Source organism: Mustela putorius, unplaced genomic scaffold (genome assembly GCF_011764305.1).
Source record: "Mustela putorius furo isolate JIRA1106 unplaced genomic scaffold, ASM1176430v1.1 tig00000242_pilon_pilon_pilon, whole genome shotgun sequence".
Taxonomy (NCBI): Eukaryota; Metazoa; Chordata; class Mammalia; order Carnivora; family Mustelidae; genus Mustela; species Mustela putorius.
Genome location: NW_025421325.1, coordinates 12052637 through 12068295, shown reverse-complemented (window position 1 = coordinate 12068295; position 15659 = coordinate 12052637). Strand labels below are relative to the sequence as shown.

Here is a 15659-nt window from a genome sequence, read left to right as displayed (position 1 = left end):
ACAGAACGTACAAACTAAAGCACCCAACTGACAGCATATCTACATCTTTCTATTCCCTCCCATCTCTCTCCCAACACTGCTTTTTAAAATTCCCAGAACAGCGTCCATCCCAGAATCTTAGGATTAAACATGAGGGTGTATTTTAAGACTGTGTTATCATTAAGAGCACACTTACGTTGATGAGTACTGAGTAATATATAGAATTTTCAATCACTATATTGTATGCTTGAAACTAATATCACACTGCATGTTAACAATACCAAAATTACAATTTAAAAAAATTTACAAATAAAATCCTTTGAAATAAGAAAAATATATATATTGCTATAAAATTCTTTGATGCATCTCCTTGAGGAACACTATCATTTAAAGGATAATAGTTTTTCAAGTGTTTTATTTCCTCATAAAAGACCACACAGAGGCCCTTTTGTATATAGTTGCCGTGAAACAATAAAGTCACCACAGACGCCTCATTAAAAGTGGACCCTTCAAAATATTTAAACGTACCCTTTTAAAAGCCATTCATTGATGGGTGTGATTGATAAAAGCTGGAGAAAAAGCCATATTGTTGCTGGAAAGAATGCAAGTGTAAAGATCTGAATGAAAAGGTGCAGTTTTATATGCACCAAAGCACTGGTCAGCTCCTGCAAAAACGAAAGACACAAAACAGCAAAGGTAAGAAAACTATTTTTCTGAGGAGAGACGGATACCACAATAACAGCAAATAAATTAGTTTTTAATTTGGAGTTACTTCAGAGCTAAAATCTTTACCTCTAAGTATATGCATAACAGACTATAAGGGGGGGGGAATAGGTATTTTTATACAAAATTTCTGAACGATTCTAATTTTTTCTGAATATATAATATACCCCAACAATTCAGATTTGTAAAATTCTGGATCAAGACTAAGCCAAGTACCTTTACATTAATATAGACCTGAGTTGACACTATGAACAAACATGTATATAACTAGTTAAGGACCTATCAACATTTTAATTAAATGTGATTAATCTCTAAGAAGGCCTCACCTTGGCAAGATATTACCAAATCCACACACAAATCATAATTTTTAATAATGTTTTCCCCAACAATATTCTATAATTCAAAACGGCTTTTCCCCCCAAAACCAACTTCCTGGATTTCCTTGCTAATGCTTACTGAACAGTGGCTATGTGCCATGCTCTGAGTGTGTCACTTCATATATGTTATCTCATGTAATCACCATGACAGCCTCACTAGATACTATTAACCGATTTGACTGAGGAGGAAATTGAGGTGAAGAGCCACTGTACAGAGCAGCTCAGAATCAAACTCATTTCTGGTATGCTAGCAGACTCGGGTCTGCTTTTTCCATCATGCCACTCTACTGCCCCAGATGGAAGAAATTCACAATAAACATGACAAAACAGGCACATGCTCTATGTCTCACAACTAGAAAAGGATAATGAGTTAAATTTGGGGGTTCAAATATGTACAAACTAACAAGCACTTGTATTTAAATTTCTTTGAGTTACAGTACTATTCAGTTGAAATAAAACAAATTCAGAAAGAAGTAGAAAAATACTATAAAAATAAGTACTCTTTTTAAAAAAAAAAGTCCTATAAAATATGCAAGAAGTCATTAAAGCACAAAGATGCCAGAGATCCACCGGTTATAAGCAAAGCACTGGAATGTCTCCCCTAGTTCAAGTAAGAAATTCAAGAAATCCTGAGCCTCAGAGATGTTAGTAGAAGCCCATCAGTTTAACAGATACTAGGTTAATGCTGACTCTGATCACCACATTCAGGGATCGGTCTCATCGGCTCCCACTACATATCTCCCTGTATGAAGACATACAGCAGGGCCAGTGTGGTCACAAAACATCTCTAATGACATCTAAGGAATTTCTAGCAACCTGGGTCTAACTTCAGACAAATGCAAAGCACTGGGCAGACCAGAAGCCACACCAGGTGCACGGATCAGATCTAAGACTAAAGGAGCCATCCTTACACTGTATTAGAATTCTTAAAAAGTTTCACCCAGGGAAAAGATGAGCACCAGCAGTTTCAAGAATGCTCAGCAGTTTCAAAACCAAATCCCATCCAAATATACTCAGATGTATTTGATAAATACCAAGTAAATATTAATATTTTAATTTTTAACTATAACAAATGATTAGCCAGAATGTAGTTACTAAGGAATTTGCATATACTTGAGCTAGGAATATAAAACAGCATAACTTTTCTGAAAAGTAACTTGGGAATATGTATCAAGGACTATAATACGACTCACAGTCTTGGACCCCAAAGTGCTATGTCTGGGTACTTATTCTAAGGATAAAAAATGTGGTCATAAGTATTTTGTACAAAACTGATCACAACAGCAAAAATTAGGAAACAAGTTAAAAGTCCAAAACTGAATGAATAATTAAATAACTTAAGGTATAACAAGACTGTTACAAGTTAGTGAAAACCACCTTAAAACTGTGTTGACAAGCATGTGGTAATACAAGGTCCCTTCCCTACTTTACCAGTAGGAGTATAAATTGGCACAACCTGGGGACAGCAATCTGGCAATTCATTCCTTCAGTCAAGAAACACGTACCAAGAACCCAACACTCCTCTAGGTACTTCAAATATCTGTCATAACTTACACTGCACATAACATTTGACTTAGCAGTTCTCCTAGGAATTAATCCTTCACATTTTCTCCCAAATGTGGAGAAAAAGACAATTTTTAGGTTATCCTTTGCAGCATTTTTGTGATAGCGAGACCTTGAAAATTATCTAAATATCTGTCAATGAGGACTAATAAAATACATCATGACACATTCATAAAATGGAATGTTTTCCAGCATACAAAAAGAAACAAGGAGTTCTTTATGTGTTGATATGAAACAATCTCCAAGACAGGTTTTTTGAGTAAAACAAGACAGGGTAGCAAGCAGTACAAACAACACAGCTTGAAAGGGGGCACATATGTTTTACACAGAGTATCTCTGGAAAGATACAAACTATCTTTCTGGTTATCTCCAGATATCTGACAGAGAGGAGAAAAAAAACTTTTCATCATATATACCTTTGTATCTTTTGATTTATGTTCATAAAAGCAAACAAAATGTAAATTTTATATACATGAAGAAAAATTAAATATATTAAATTACATGGAAAATCATAATTACACAATGTTACAAGGGAAAAAAGATTATATATGTGTGGACATACATGATATATATGCAAGTGTACATATGTGTATACTTGCATATATACATAATTTTTTAAAATATTTCTTTTTTAAGTATTCTATATGTAAAACATGTTTAGGAAAAAAGGGACTAAAAATCACAGAGGTGTTACTACTAGTTGTTTTCATTCTTTCTAATCTTTCTACAATGGGGAAATACCACTTTTATAATGAGATAAAGTTATAAAAAACAAAACGTAGTTTAAAAATACTCGCTGATCCAATAAATGACAATTAAGCAATTGCCACTGCATCATAACAAAGGAACAATAAAGAATCCAGCAAAATGAATCACAAAGGCCAACCATATTGGTCATAAGGGGCCTCTTGACAACAGGGAAGTAACAGGCTATCCCAAAGTCCAGCCATATCTTCTTCACACAACCACAAAGATAAGTTACCAGTGGAAAGTATTTGTATACAGAGGTAACAATGGAAATAAGAGAACAATGGAAAAGAAAAAGCAAGTGGCCATTATAACATTCAAAACAGTATTACTCCATACATACCCATGCAGAATTTAGGGCCACACACTCAGATAAATGCCACCACGAATAACGAAAAGTTGATTCTGCATGACATTTTATTTATTCACATGTAATACAGGTCAAATTGCATTAAAATAAACTTAAGGAGATACTCCCAACACTGATTACCAGAGTTATCATTGACAGTATAAAGAATTGCTTAAAATCAGGGCTTCTGACTGAGATGTAGAAATACTTCCATTACATACCAATTTCCCTTCTAACCCTTCTTTGACCTTTATTTGATTCACTTCCTGAGAATCAGTCTCATAGCTCTGGGCTGGAAATAAGCAGAAGAACCTAAAGTTTAAAATTTGCTATATTTGCTTCTAGGGTAATAGGACTTCCAAAATAATTTTTTTTAGGAAAATAAGGAAAGACTTGTATATTCTGCCCTACTCAGGACCCTTTCCAGGCCCTGAGCATTTTGCTCATCTTTGTTTCCAACCCAGTACCAAACACAGTGCCTTGTAGCCACAGGCATTTCATAGGTATTATGAGATTTCATAGGTTTATATGAGATTGTTCCTGCCATGGTATGCTGAGTGACCAATCCTCTGACACTGTAGTTCCTAATTAGTTAAACATAAAATATATTTCAAATGTGACTTAAATGATTTTAATACAACGAATTTTCAGAAAACATTTCAACAGATATTTTAAAATATAGAAATCAATAGTCATAAAATTAAAGAGAGCATTAAATCTTTTTAGTATTAAGTATTAAACACAGAGTTCCTTATATTTTAATAAATTAGCAAAATAATTTTAGAATATACACCATTATGTCAATGTATGGGTAATACTATATGAAATGTTCAGTACAAATCAAACTTGAATGGGACCAATTTAAATGCTCTCAAAGAAACTCAAGTCAGTAATAATTTACTATCTCCTGTGTGTGAAAATACACTATTCTAATAGGGCTCAAAATAGTAGTCCAGCTGAAATAAATATAAGATTATTAACTAGAAAACAAATAACAGGATTGCTACCTCCTAGCTTAAAACTGTTCAGTTGCCCAGAAAATTAGCGGGGCTTAAAGATGGTTTAACATTATACAGTGATGCAATCTAGAACATCTTAAGTTAAATGGATCCTGAAAATGACTTAATGTAGTATAGTTTGAAAAGGGCCATTGATGGAAAAAATGGCTTTGATGGCTTCTTAGATACCGTGATAAAGCACACGATTAAGGCATTTCATCATTAGATCCAAATTAGCAGGATGACTCTGATGGTTTCCTAGGTGTTTACAGAAGAATTTGGTCCTTAGAGAAATGCTGATAAGCTGCGACATTCTTCCTTCTTAAACTCCTGCATCCCAAAGTTGGCTGCTTTACAGAATCACATTAAGCAAGAAGCTAGGAGTGAGAGAATCAAGTCTCTTGCCAGATTTCTCATGGCATGAGTAACAGCTGTAGCCGTTAAGCAACCACCAGGGGACACAGTTAGACCAATGTCCCAAGAAGAGGACTTGGATAAGGCACCTGCTCCACAAAGGACATTAGCCACGACCAGCAGGAAAACCTCCAAGGAAGAACAGACCAGCACCATAGGAGTAGCTACTTTTCTGTATCACTAGGTCCCATATTTGAGAACCAATAGAACGAAGATGTTGACAGAAAAAAATCTGTGTCCTCTAAGAACTGATCAAAGTCCTTTCGTGTCAATACACTTTGCAAAAACTAGATTTAACACATTTAGGAAATTACGTTCCATGTCAGTTATTTCCAGAAGAACAGGTAGTAAGGATATTCAGAATTTTTGAGACAAATTTATCAGTTAGCACCCAGGGACCCCATCTATATAAAATAGCTCCAATAGAAAGATTTATACCAACCAGATAACAACAGAATGGTCAAAGAAGGAGGTAACTAAATTTGGTCCTCATTCAAATCACACTTAAAAGAAAATAGCTCCAATAGGAAGATTTATACCAACCAGATAACAACAGAATGGTCAAAGAAGGAGGTAACTAAATTTGGTCCTCATTCAAATCACACTTAAAAGAAAATAAGTAAAGCACAACATGATGCTGAAACAAAATTTCAACTTTTAAAGCTATTCCACAAAAAAAATTCTTGCATAGTTAAGATTTCCTTATCTACATAAGAATAAGCATCTTAGAATAAGAACTTTAAAACCCTAAGAATTTTCTTCAAAAATAAATGGGCATTTTTTCCTTTCTATTATAAGTTGGAGAATCATAAATTCTATGAATTCTTCTCTTGGATATTAAAAATGTCTGATTTCTTTAATTCTAGGAAAATCCCATGTTCAGCGACACCTGGATCAATAAATAATATTACCTACATGTCTCCATGATGAACTGTGACATAGTATGAAAAATCCCAATTTCTCTCTTAAAACACTTATTAAGATTTAATAGATAAGCCATCAAAGGATATACTTTAAAACATATAAATTAGTTAAAAGTCACAGCATAACATGTATCACTTGAGCAGCATGAGTCCTGACAACAAAAGTTCACCCACAAAAGTTATGGAAACCCAACTAAAAAACAACTGAAATGTGCCATAGCATTCACCACCATAGTCACTACCACCATAATCTGAGGAAGACCTAAAGTAGATGCTTCATTCAGTTCAGTTGCTGTATTAAAAACATACCCATTATAACCACACCCTCAGGGTCCATGTTGTTCAACTACAAAATTTCTATAATATACAAGTTCAAAACACAGTCCTTTGCTGAAGTTCAAGTTATTTTTTGTTACAGTGAAGCCTTTCAGCCATAGTTACATACACCTTTACAAAAGGATTCTGAAATTTCACAATAATAAGCAGAAATTAAACTTTTCTCCCTGCTTATCACATGCCCGATAGGTGACAGTACCTCTGTTTTTAATGACAGTCCGCTGTTAAAGAATATTGTTGCAACAGCAATGTAGGAGACAGTTATTTCTGGTTTCAGTGGTCCTAAAGAGAGAGAAATGAGTTACTGTTAGATAAGAATTTCCAGCAGATAACTTGGTATGAAAGAAGAATCCATTGGGGGAAGGCAATTAGTACTTCAAGTCTTAGTGTTGCCCTAATACACTACTGTTCTGACAGGGTTAAGCATTTGCTGTGATGCAGTCTAACTCCGAAGGGGATTTTCCAGAAGGAAGGACCATGGCTATCCAGTTCAGCACAGAAGAACACTCTCCTGGGTGAGAGCAAATAGGCAACATCCTTTAGTATTAGGACCTAAATGCATCTGCCACAGCATCAGAGTTTATGTAACAATCAAAATTCCCCAAACCAAAAAAAAAGAAAAGAAAAAAGGAGAGAGCGAGAGAATCTGTGGAAGAAGTTCCCTTCTCTTTACCAAATATTACTTTTGCTCTTTCTAGGCTACCAAAAATAAAAACTGGTATTCACGCACACATTCAGTTCCACCCAAGGGTGTCCATTTCTACAAATATTTATTCAGCACTTACTTTGTGAAGGAACACTTGCTATGCAAGGAAGATAAGGGATACAGAGTAATAGAGTACTAACAATAGGTTAGGTTTCTAGTTACTATTATACTGTGCAGGCCCTGGCTACCCTGTAGTGAACCAGACAATCCTGATCTTTGCCCTCTGGAAAATCCTCTCTGGAATCAGGTTGGTCATCTCCCCAAATGTGTTAATGCTATGAGGACAACAGCAGCAACCCTGATACTTCTTTTTATAATCTATATACAATTGTCTTAAAGACCCAATGTGTTAAGCAAAGAACAACATTCTTTTAAAAGAAGTCATCTGAGAAAACGCCATTTTGTACTTATGTACTAGTGGTCCTCCAAAAGCTGCTATTTTGCCTCCCACAGACATTTGGCAGTGTTTGGAAACTCTTTTTGGTTGTTGTAACTCAGCAAGTGGGGTGTGTTACTGGCATCTAGTAGACTGAAATCAGGAGTTCTACTAAACAACCTAGAAAGCACAGGCCAGCCCTCCCAACAACAAAGAATTATCATGTCCAAAATGTCAATAGTGCTGAGATTGAGAAACACTGGTATATGTCAACATTTTAAAATGTGATCACCTCATATCTGGCATTCTATTCAACCCTCTCATGCTGAGTTGAATGGTGTCCTGCAAAACTCACATCCACCCAGAACCTATGAACATGACCTTATTTGAAAACTGGTTCTTTGCAGATGTAACCAAGTCAAAATGAGGTCTTGTTGGATTATGGTGGACCCTTATCCAATGACTTGTATTCTTACAAGTAGAGGTAAATTTGGACAGAGTCACACACAGAGGGAAGATGGCCAGGGGAAGAAAGAGGCAAAGCCTGGAGCTATATTGTCATAAGCCGAGAAACACCAAGGACAGCAGGCAACCACCACAAGCCAGAAGCCAGAAAGGATTCATCCCCAGTCTTCAGTAGGAGCATGGCCCTTGACTTCAGAATTCCATTCTCCAGAATCATTTCTGGAAAATAAATCTCTGCTGTTCTATGCCACCCAGTTTGTGTGAATCTGGCACGGCAGCACTAGGAAACTAAGAGCCCTCCCTTATGCCAAAAGACCACAACCATAGCTCCTCTGTTCCCTGCAGCCCACCATCATACCCACAGGTATTGCTCAATAAATAAGACCAAGCTCAGGAAAAATCAGCATTTAGTCAGCAAATACTAAACAACTCTGATATTTTAGTCATTTGTACTATACCAATGAACAAAAAGAAACAATCTTCTCAAACATAGCAATAAATAAATAGTTGGCATTTAAACAAATTCTTTTGCTGAAATCTGAGAAAAGGGAGCAAAAGGAAGAAGGCAAGTGCAAAAGACATCACGTTTCAAGGCAGAAAAAGTGTTCCAAAACTTGAAAAGATGTGCGTTTTTTTATACTTGTGAGTGAATCTGTCTCTGCAACTCACATTTAGAAATATTTTCTCGGTGAGCCTAGGTGGCTCAGTGGGTTAAGCTGCTGCCTTTGGCTCAGGTCATGATCTCAGGGTCCTGGGATCGAGTCCCGCAACAGGCTCTCAGCTCAGCAGGGAGACTGCTTCCCTCTCTCTCTCTCTCTCTGCCTGCCTCTCTGTCTACTTGTGATCTCTCTCTGTCAAATAAATTAATTAAAAAAAAAATCTTTAATTAAAAAAAAAAGAAATATTTTCTCTACAACTGAGGAAGCTGACTCAGGAAGAGATTTTTAAGTCAAAGAATCTGACTTGTTTTGGAAGTAAATGCCTTCCAGGAATTTTAAATACTTTGTTTGTACTCGTTTTCCTTTTCCTCCAATCCCTTGCTTTTTATGAGACCTAATTCTTGTCTACTATACCTCTGACCACAGTGACGTCCCAGAATTTCTATATAGGATGAGTTAAAATTAGCAATGTGGTCGCAAGGGAGAGCAGGGGACGTGTCCAAAGATGTACCTCCACAGCAAGAACATGGTTTACTTAGACTGCATGTTTCTTTGGAGCAGCTAAAGCATCTACCTTAGTTGACCAACAACTACCTTTTTTAAAGAAGCTAACTTGTGGGACACCTGGGTGGCTCAGTTGGTTAAGCGGTTGCCTTCGGCTCAGGTCATGATCCTGGGGTCGTGGGATTGAGTTCCCATCTGGCTCCTTGCTCAGCAGGGAGTCTGCTTCTCCCTCTGCTTGCTGCTCCTCCTGCTTGTGCTCTCTCTCTCTGACAAGTAAATAAAATAAAATCTTTAAAAAAAAAAAAAAAGCTAACTCTCTTTGCTACACACGCATAAATGCACAAAACTATGAACTGATTAGCATAATTCAGTGGAATGATTCCTGGCTTTTAATGTTTTAAATTCTAGAGACGGGGTATACTGTCTTTCATATCAGATGCACATCTAAACAACTTTAATCCATGGAAGAACATGGTGAGGATATTCAGTGGCTTCCTACAATGTACCTTTCAAAAGCTTGGGAGGCTCTATCGATTAAGCGTTCAACTCTTGATTTCGGCTGAGGGCATGATCTCATGGTCATGAGATGCAGCCCTGCACGGCGCTCTGTGCTGGGCATGGAACCAGCTTAAGATCTCTCTCTCCCTTTTCCCCTGCCTCTCCCCCACCTCTCTCTCTCTCTTAAAAAAAAAAAAAAGATGGGGGGGGAAAAAAGGAATTAATTCTGATTTCGAGAAACCTAAAGCCCCTTTGAGATGTGATCAACTAAAATGCTAATAGATTGCTCAAGTTGGGAATGGGCACCTAGAAGTCACACAGGGCAAAAATAAACACTTGGTAAATATTTGCCCAGAGGTGAGAGTTGAGATGAAATATAAAAATGAGATTTGGCCTACGTCTAAGATAATGATTATATCCTCCATGTCACCAAAATAGATCTGAATAAGATCTGAATCTTAAGATGGCTATAAAGTTCAAAGTAGAAATAAAAGTTTTAGCTTTTCCTTTAAACAAAAGAAAAAAAAAGTTTCTCTGTGAAAATGGAATAGGGTAGCAAAATCAGAAGAAAAATCAGCCAGAAAAAAAATAACGTAATTCTTGGGTTCCCCAAATCCATGCTTTTTAATGGATAAAAGAAAATGATTTGGAATGCTTAAGAATGCAAAAAACTATTACCATTTCATAAATCCTACTCATCAGCAAATAAATTTCACTTCTAAACCTAATCTAAGATACTAATGCTAACACACTTAAGCTTCAGTATGTGTCTGTTTATGTTTTTTAAAGGAAAAACAAAGCAGTTTGATTTTAGGATTTATGTCTTATTAATGTCAGTAATCTAAATTAAGATGCAGGTAGAAATAAGAAACTTATTCGGTACTTCCAAAGAAGGAAACCTTTCTCTTCCAGATAATGATTAGCACAGTGTTAAGACTTTGGTAAACTCTAAGGCGTGCATAGCTCAGGGCTTCCCTGGGTTGCACTGGAACTGGTACAGATTATCAACACTTTAGAATCTACACATTTACATTTACCCTGGCTCTCTATTTTCAATGTCTTCTACATATTTAAAAATGAAAGGTACCTGAGTAAAAAGGACAGTGAACTAAGAATTAAATTATCTAGGCTAGTACATGTTATGCTTTTTCCCATTTGGAAAGTCATTCAACTTCTCTAACTCTCAGGTTTCCGTTACCTATAAATTTCCTGTGATATATAACTTACCTACTGGCTGACAGACTGTTTTTAAAGGGAGGTCAGATCATAGGTATAATACTTCTAAGTGCAGCAGTCTTGCAATTAAATCACTTTAGTATGAAGAGTGTAGTCATTGAGGTATTGATCCAGGTAAAGATGAAGTGAACATATTAACAAATTTAAGACTACCAAAACTTTTCCTATTTAAAAGAGTCTAGGAAACTGTTCTATTGAAAATTGTTGAGTCAATGTAAATGCACTAAAAATCACAGTTGCCAAGTACAGAGCTCATAAATGGAACCCATGACTAAAAATTACAAGGAAAAAAATTGAAATAAAAATTACAAGTACAAAGAGGTGCTTTGGGGATACCTGGGTAGCTCAGTCAGTTAGGCGTCTGCCTTCAGCTCAGGTCATGTCCTGGGATCAAGTCCCGAATCAAATGGGGCTCCCAGCTCATCAGATTCCCTACTCATCAGGGAGTCTGACTTTCTCTCTCTACCTGCCTCTCCCCTAGCTCACGCTCTCTCTTGCTCTCTCGTTCTCTCAAATAAATAAAATCTTAAAAAAAAAAAAAAAAAAAAAAAAAAAAAAAAGACGTGCTTTTGACCATTCTAAAGAGCAAGATGTAACACATTTTCAGCAACCATTCCTCTCATTATTCCTAGATTTTTGTTGTTTTAACTTGTGAAATGAAAGTGTTATTTGGTACTATTTGGAGGTTTATTTTTACTTAAGAGTTTTCACAGGTAGGAAGATCAATTAAAAGCTCAACAGAATTATCAAGAATTTAGCCCGACAGCCTATATAAGAAATTCCAAGCAATTATTTGTTCTAATTTTTTGGAAAAATTAACTTTTACACATGGATAGTTATCAAATCACATGAGCACATTGTTATTTAATATTAGCTGATTCTGTTCTGCTCTTTTGGGCTAAAATTGAGGCACTGACAATGTCTTTATTGCATAGAGCCCTTCTTTTGAATATTCATTGCAAATTATTTTTTGCCAAGAATATTTGTATGGGTTTTGCAACTAGTATGAAAAAAAGGGAGAGCCCTGGTGTCCAGTGCCTCTTCCTTGATCTAGTCAACTAACCAAGGATGAGTCACCTGACTTCAGGTCTCAGTATTTTCAACTGTAAAAGCAGCTTGTTGGCTTAAAATACTTAAAGGTCCCTTTCAGCTCTTAACATTCTACTCTTATAATTAAACAAAGAAGAGAATTATCCTGGATTAATGGCATAAGTACGAGTAAAAATCAGAAGCAATATTTCTAAGATAGGATAATGTAGCAAAACTTCAAGAAGCAGAGTCAGAAGGTACAAATAAGATTACAGAATCCATCTTACACATTTCATTTTGAAGAAGCCCTAGGAAAATGATTCAGCCTTCAAGAACCCTTCTTCCCACAGCATCTTGGGAATGTTAAGATAAAAAGTATTTTGCCAAAGCTAGCCCCTGCAGATTTAAACATAAAGATAATACATCACCTGTATTTATACCTTATGAGCAAATAAGAGACCTAAGACCATAAGCTAGAAAGTGTGCTACTGAAGCTAGTTAAGTATACATTCCTGATCACTACAAAGACACTATAACTTTAATTCTGCCTATCCAGCTAGCTCCAGGGACAGAGGGTACTCATTTGGCAGAACTTGAAATACCAGCATTCACAGAGAAGTCAGGTCAAATATTTTCAGAAGGAGAAACCATGATGAATATCAGCCTCATTCTCAGTTACATATTCTACACATCTTGTACTAAGTTGAACACAGGAAGAAAAAACATAAAATAAATAAAAAGTTTTAATCCTCATAATCTTTGTTCAAGTAATTCCTTTTAAAATATTCCCTGAAGCTATTTCTAAATGGAGGAATTGAGGGCAGAGGGTAGAAGAAACCACTGTTCTAAAGAGAGATCATTTCATTCACCTCCAACATGTTTCAACAAGAGGTACATGTAACTTCAAACAGCCTCCCGAACACTTCCTAAAAGATTAGGAAGTATGTTGTACGACTGACCTATTAAAACTGTCAATAAAGGTGGAAACTGACAAGGTCAAAAAGAAAATGAACTGAGGAAATTCAATTAATATTTATGAAAAGTAGGGCATGATTGTCTAAGGGTGGAAAGAGGGAGGAGAATCAAAGACTAATGATATTTCCAGCCGTTTCCACCAATGCCCACCCCCCACATTACAAGGCTCCCACTATTCAGAAATCTGGGTATGATTTTAGCCTGCCTACATTTCCCTGCCAAAATACACACTACACATGGCCTAACACAGGCTGTATCTGTTGAGCACTAACAACGGAGTCCGGGCAGCACACGGAAGTACTGTCCTGTAATGAAAAAGTGCAACGTGTCAGTAGGCTCGGGAGTTTCTGAAGCGGCGGCAATTGCAGCAAATCATCACTCTGCAACATGTGGGCCACAAAATCTGAGTTGGAGGATGAAGGGGTATCCCTTTCTCTTTTCCTTCCCCCACCCCTTTTTTTAAACGTGGGGGCGGGGAAGGGGTGGGATCCGGAAACAGACAAGGTAATGGTGGCCACTCCAAGATAGATAAGAACTCCTGGCAACCTAGCGTCCCTCCGGACAGGATGCTACTTGGAAGGCAGGAGGAGTAAGTTTCATTCTCAGTAAGCTCACTCCTTAACACTAAGGATACTCACTGATTGCTCGTAGAAAAGGCAACCTGCGTTCAAATTCTCTTGCCCCGTTCCTAATTACAGTCTCTGGGGTGGGTAAATTAAAACATCAGTTAAAGGGCCAAAGGACACCCAGAGCTGGTCGGTGCTCTTGAGAGAAGCAGCCACTTCCCGACTACGGTCTCCCCTCCTTTCCGAGACTCGAAAATTAGTTTTGAAGTGGGAATCCCGATGGAGCGTTCGGAGGTGCAGCACTTACCCCCATTCACCCCTATGGATGGCTCCAGTTTAGCTCCGGCGATCGCCAACACTATTCCCATCATGAACCATTCTTTCCTCATTCTCTCCAGCAGCCTCATGTTTGTTAGGGTGGGTGGGTTTTGTTTATTTGTTTGGCTTTTTTTCTTTTTACGCTGAGATCGCTTAATCCCCGGGGCGTCTCCACACTTTCCGCGGTCCCTCCAGACATGCAGCAGAGCAAGTCAAATTGCCACTTGTAAACTAAAGACCAGGGGGTTGCTCCGGCGGCTTTGAGGAGGGCTGGGAGTAGTAGTATCCAGTGACAGGAAAGTCTCACAGAGCGCCGCCATCACTACCACGCGCCTCACAATAGACGCGCACCTCACCACGGCAGCTCTGGCCTCGGCTCCCAAGCACAAACGCTCTAAAGCGGACACTTGGGCCAGGTTGGCCAACACAGGCTAGGACTGACAGACTCGCCACCGCCAGGACCTGAGGAACTTTAGGAATGACTGCTTCTCGGAACGACATTAGGCTTCACAGCCACCCAGGCTTATCAAGGGTCCCGCTCAGACTAAACCTTTAGGCACAGATGGCCGCGTCCCTGAAGCACATCTATGGAGAAACTTTCTTTTGCTTCACCCTGAACTTGCGGGAAAGGCTAGCATCCAGTCTGCGCCGGAATTTCTCGGCTGACAGCAGCGGCGGCAGGGTGCAGGGGGATTTTTCTGTGGCGTGCTTCTTCGGGGCATTACGACGCTCCCCGACGCCGGCGTTGACGTGTGCGCGGGGGGAAGGAGAGGCCACTCTCGGTCTCCAGGTTCTCCGCGGGAGCCCGGGGAGTTAGAGTCGCTCCGAGGTCCGCGCGGGAAAGTGGTTGCTTTTCTCGGAGCGTTTTAGCCCCGAGGGTGGGTTGAAAATTGCGCGTTGAGCCAACGCCCAAGTCCACAAGACCCCTGCCTTCCAGGATCCTCTCCATCCCGGGAGGGCGGGCGGGACCAGCCTGGTCCGTTGCGTGTTGGACGCTCGGCTCCGAGTCCCCGAGCCCACGCAGGCCCTGGGGATTGGGGGGGGTCTGCAAGCGTTCAGTCCCCTCCCGGGAGCTGGGGACCAGGTCTTCCTTTGGGGGCAACCGTGAAAGCTCAAACTCCTTCCACAGCGAAGCTAAGGATGGGCAGGGTGATGTGGGAGCAAAGGAGTCTGGAGGGTGCCCGAGTGCACTCTCTTGATTGACCCTCAAGCCTTGCCCATCCAAGCAGCCGGACAACTGTGGGAAGGGGGCCTGGGACCTCAAAGCCAAAAAAAAAAATGAGGAACCGAATAGAGGGGAATTCCCACCTTCCTTTGGCCCTCCAAGTTTCTCCCTTGAGGTGTTTTCTGGCACCTCAGTGACATTGATCATTTCATGGATGGACTTCAGCTGCTCCCCAATATGCACCGAAATAAATGAACAAATAAAATATTATCCGACATTTTGAAGTAGTGTGGCATCTAACTGTGGAACCTCAGGTTTGTAAGCCTTCTGGGATGGTTCAATGATTCCAGCCTTTAAATCTGATTTATTCGAATATTGAAAGACTCATTTGGAAATGTCCTCTACTTATTTAGCTTTAACTTGATGACATGACTTGTTTTCCCAAAGCTTAAGCCAGTTTGTGCAGTTACGCTACCAGTTGTAGGTTACACAGTATGGAGTGTCATCAAATTATACATCAGGCAGAATAGCAAAAAGTGAAACTCAAGATAAAAAGAACTTAAGAGGAAGACACAGATGACATTAAACAACTTAACCTGAAAACAGAAAAGAAAGTACATGAGCAGTGATGAAATCTGATGTTAATTATCAGGCAGTCACCAGATAAGTGGAGATGAAAGATAGTTTAGAACACAGTTATTTTCAGTCATTGAAGGTATGTTCTTGTGTTTTAAAAAAAAATCATTAAATGTT

General features: G+C 38.6%; 1 protein-coding gene across 10 annotated transcripts in view; it reads right to left on the bottom strand.

Annotated features, from left to right (window-relative positions):
* Window positions 1–14077, bottom strand: part of SLC10A7 (solute carrier family 10 member 7) — a 254159-nt gene extending 240082 nt beyond the window's left edge. For 5 of the 10 annotated variants that reach the window (XR_006606249.1, XM_013059153.2, XM_045078339.1 and 2 more), the window contains exons 1-3: window positions 13731–14071; window positions 6609–6691; window positions 508–644 (exon numbers count right to left, since the gene is read on the bottom strand). Coding sequence is in view for 9 of the 10 variants with exons in the window: in XM_013059153.2 (XP_012914607.1) it covers window positions 508–644; window positions 6609–6691; window positions 13731–13830 (320 nt within the window). In the remaining variant the exon portion in view is untranslated. Of the gene's footprint in view, window positions 1–507; window positions 645–6608; window positions 6692–13730 lie in introns of all 10 variants that reach the window. The other 5 variants (XM_013059150.2, XM_004758018.3, XM_013059154.2 and 2 more) reach the window with 2 other exon arrangements.
* Window positions 14078–15659: the final 1582 nt, after the last annotated feature.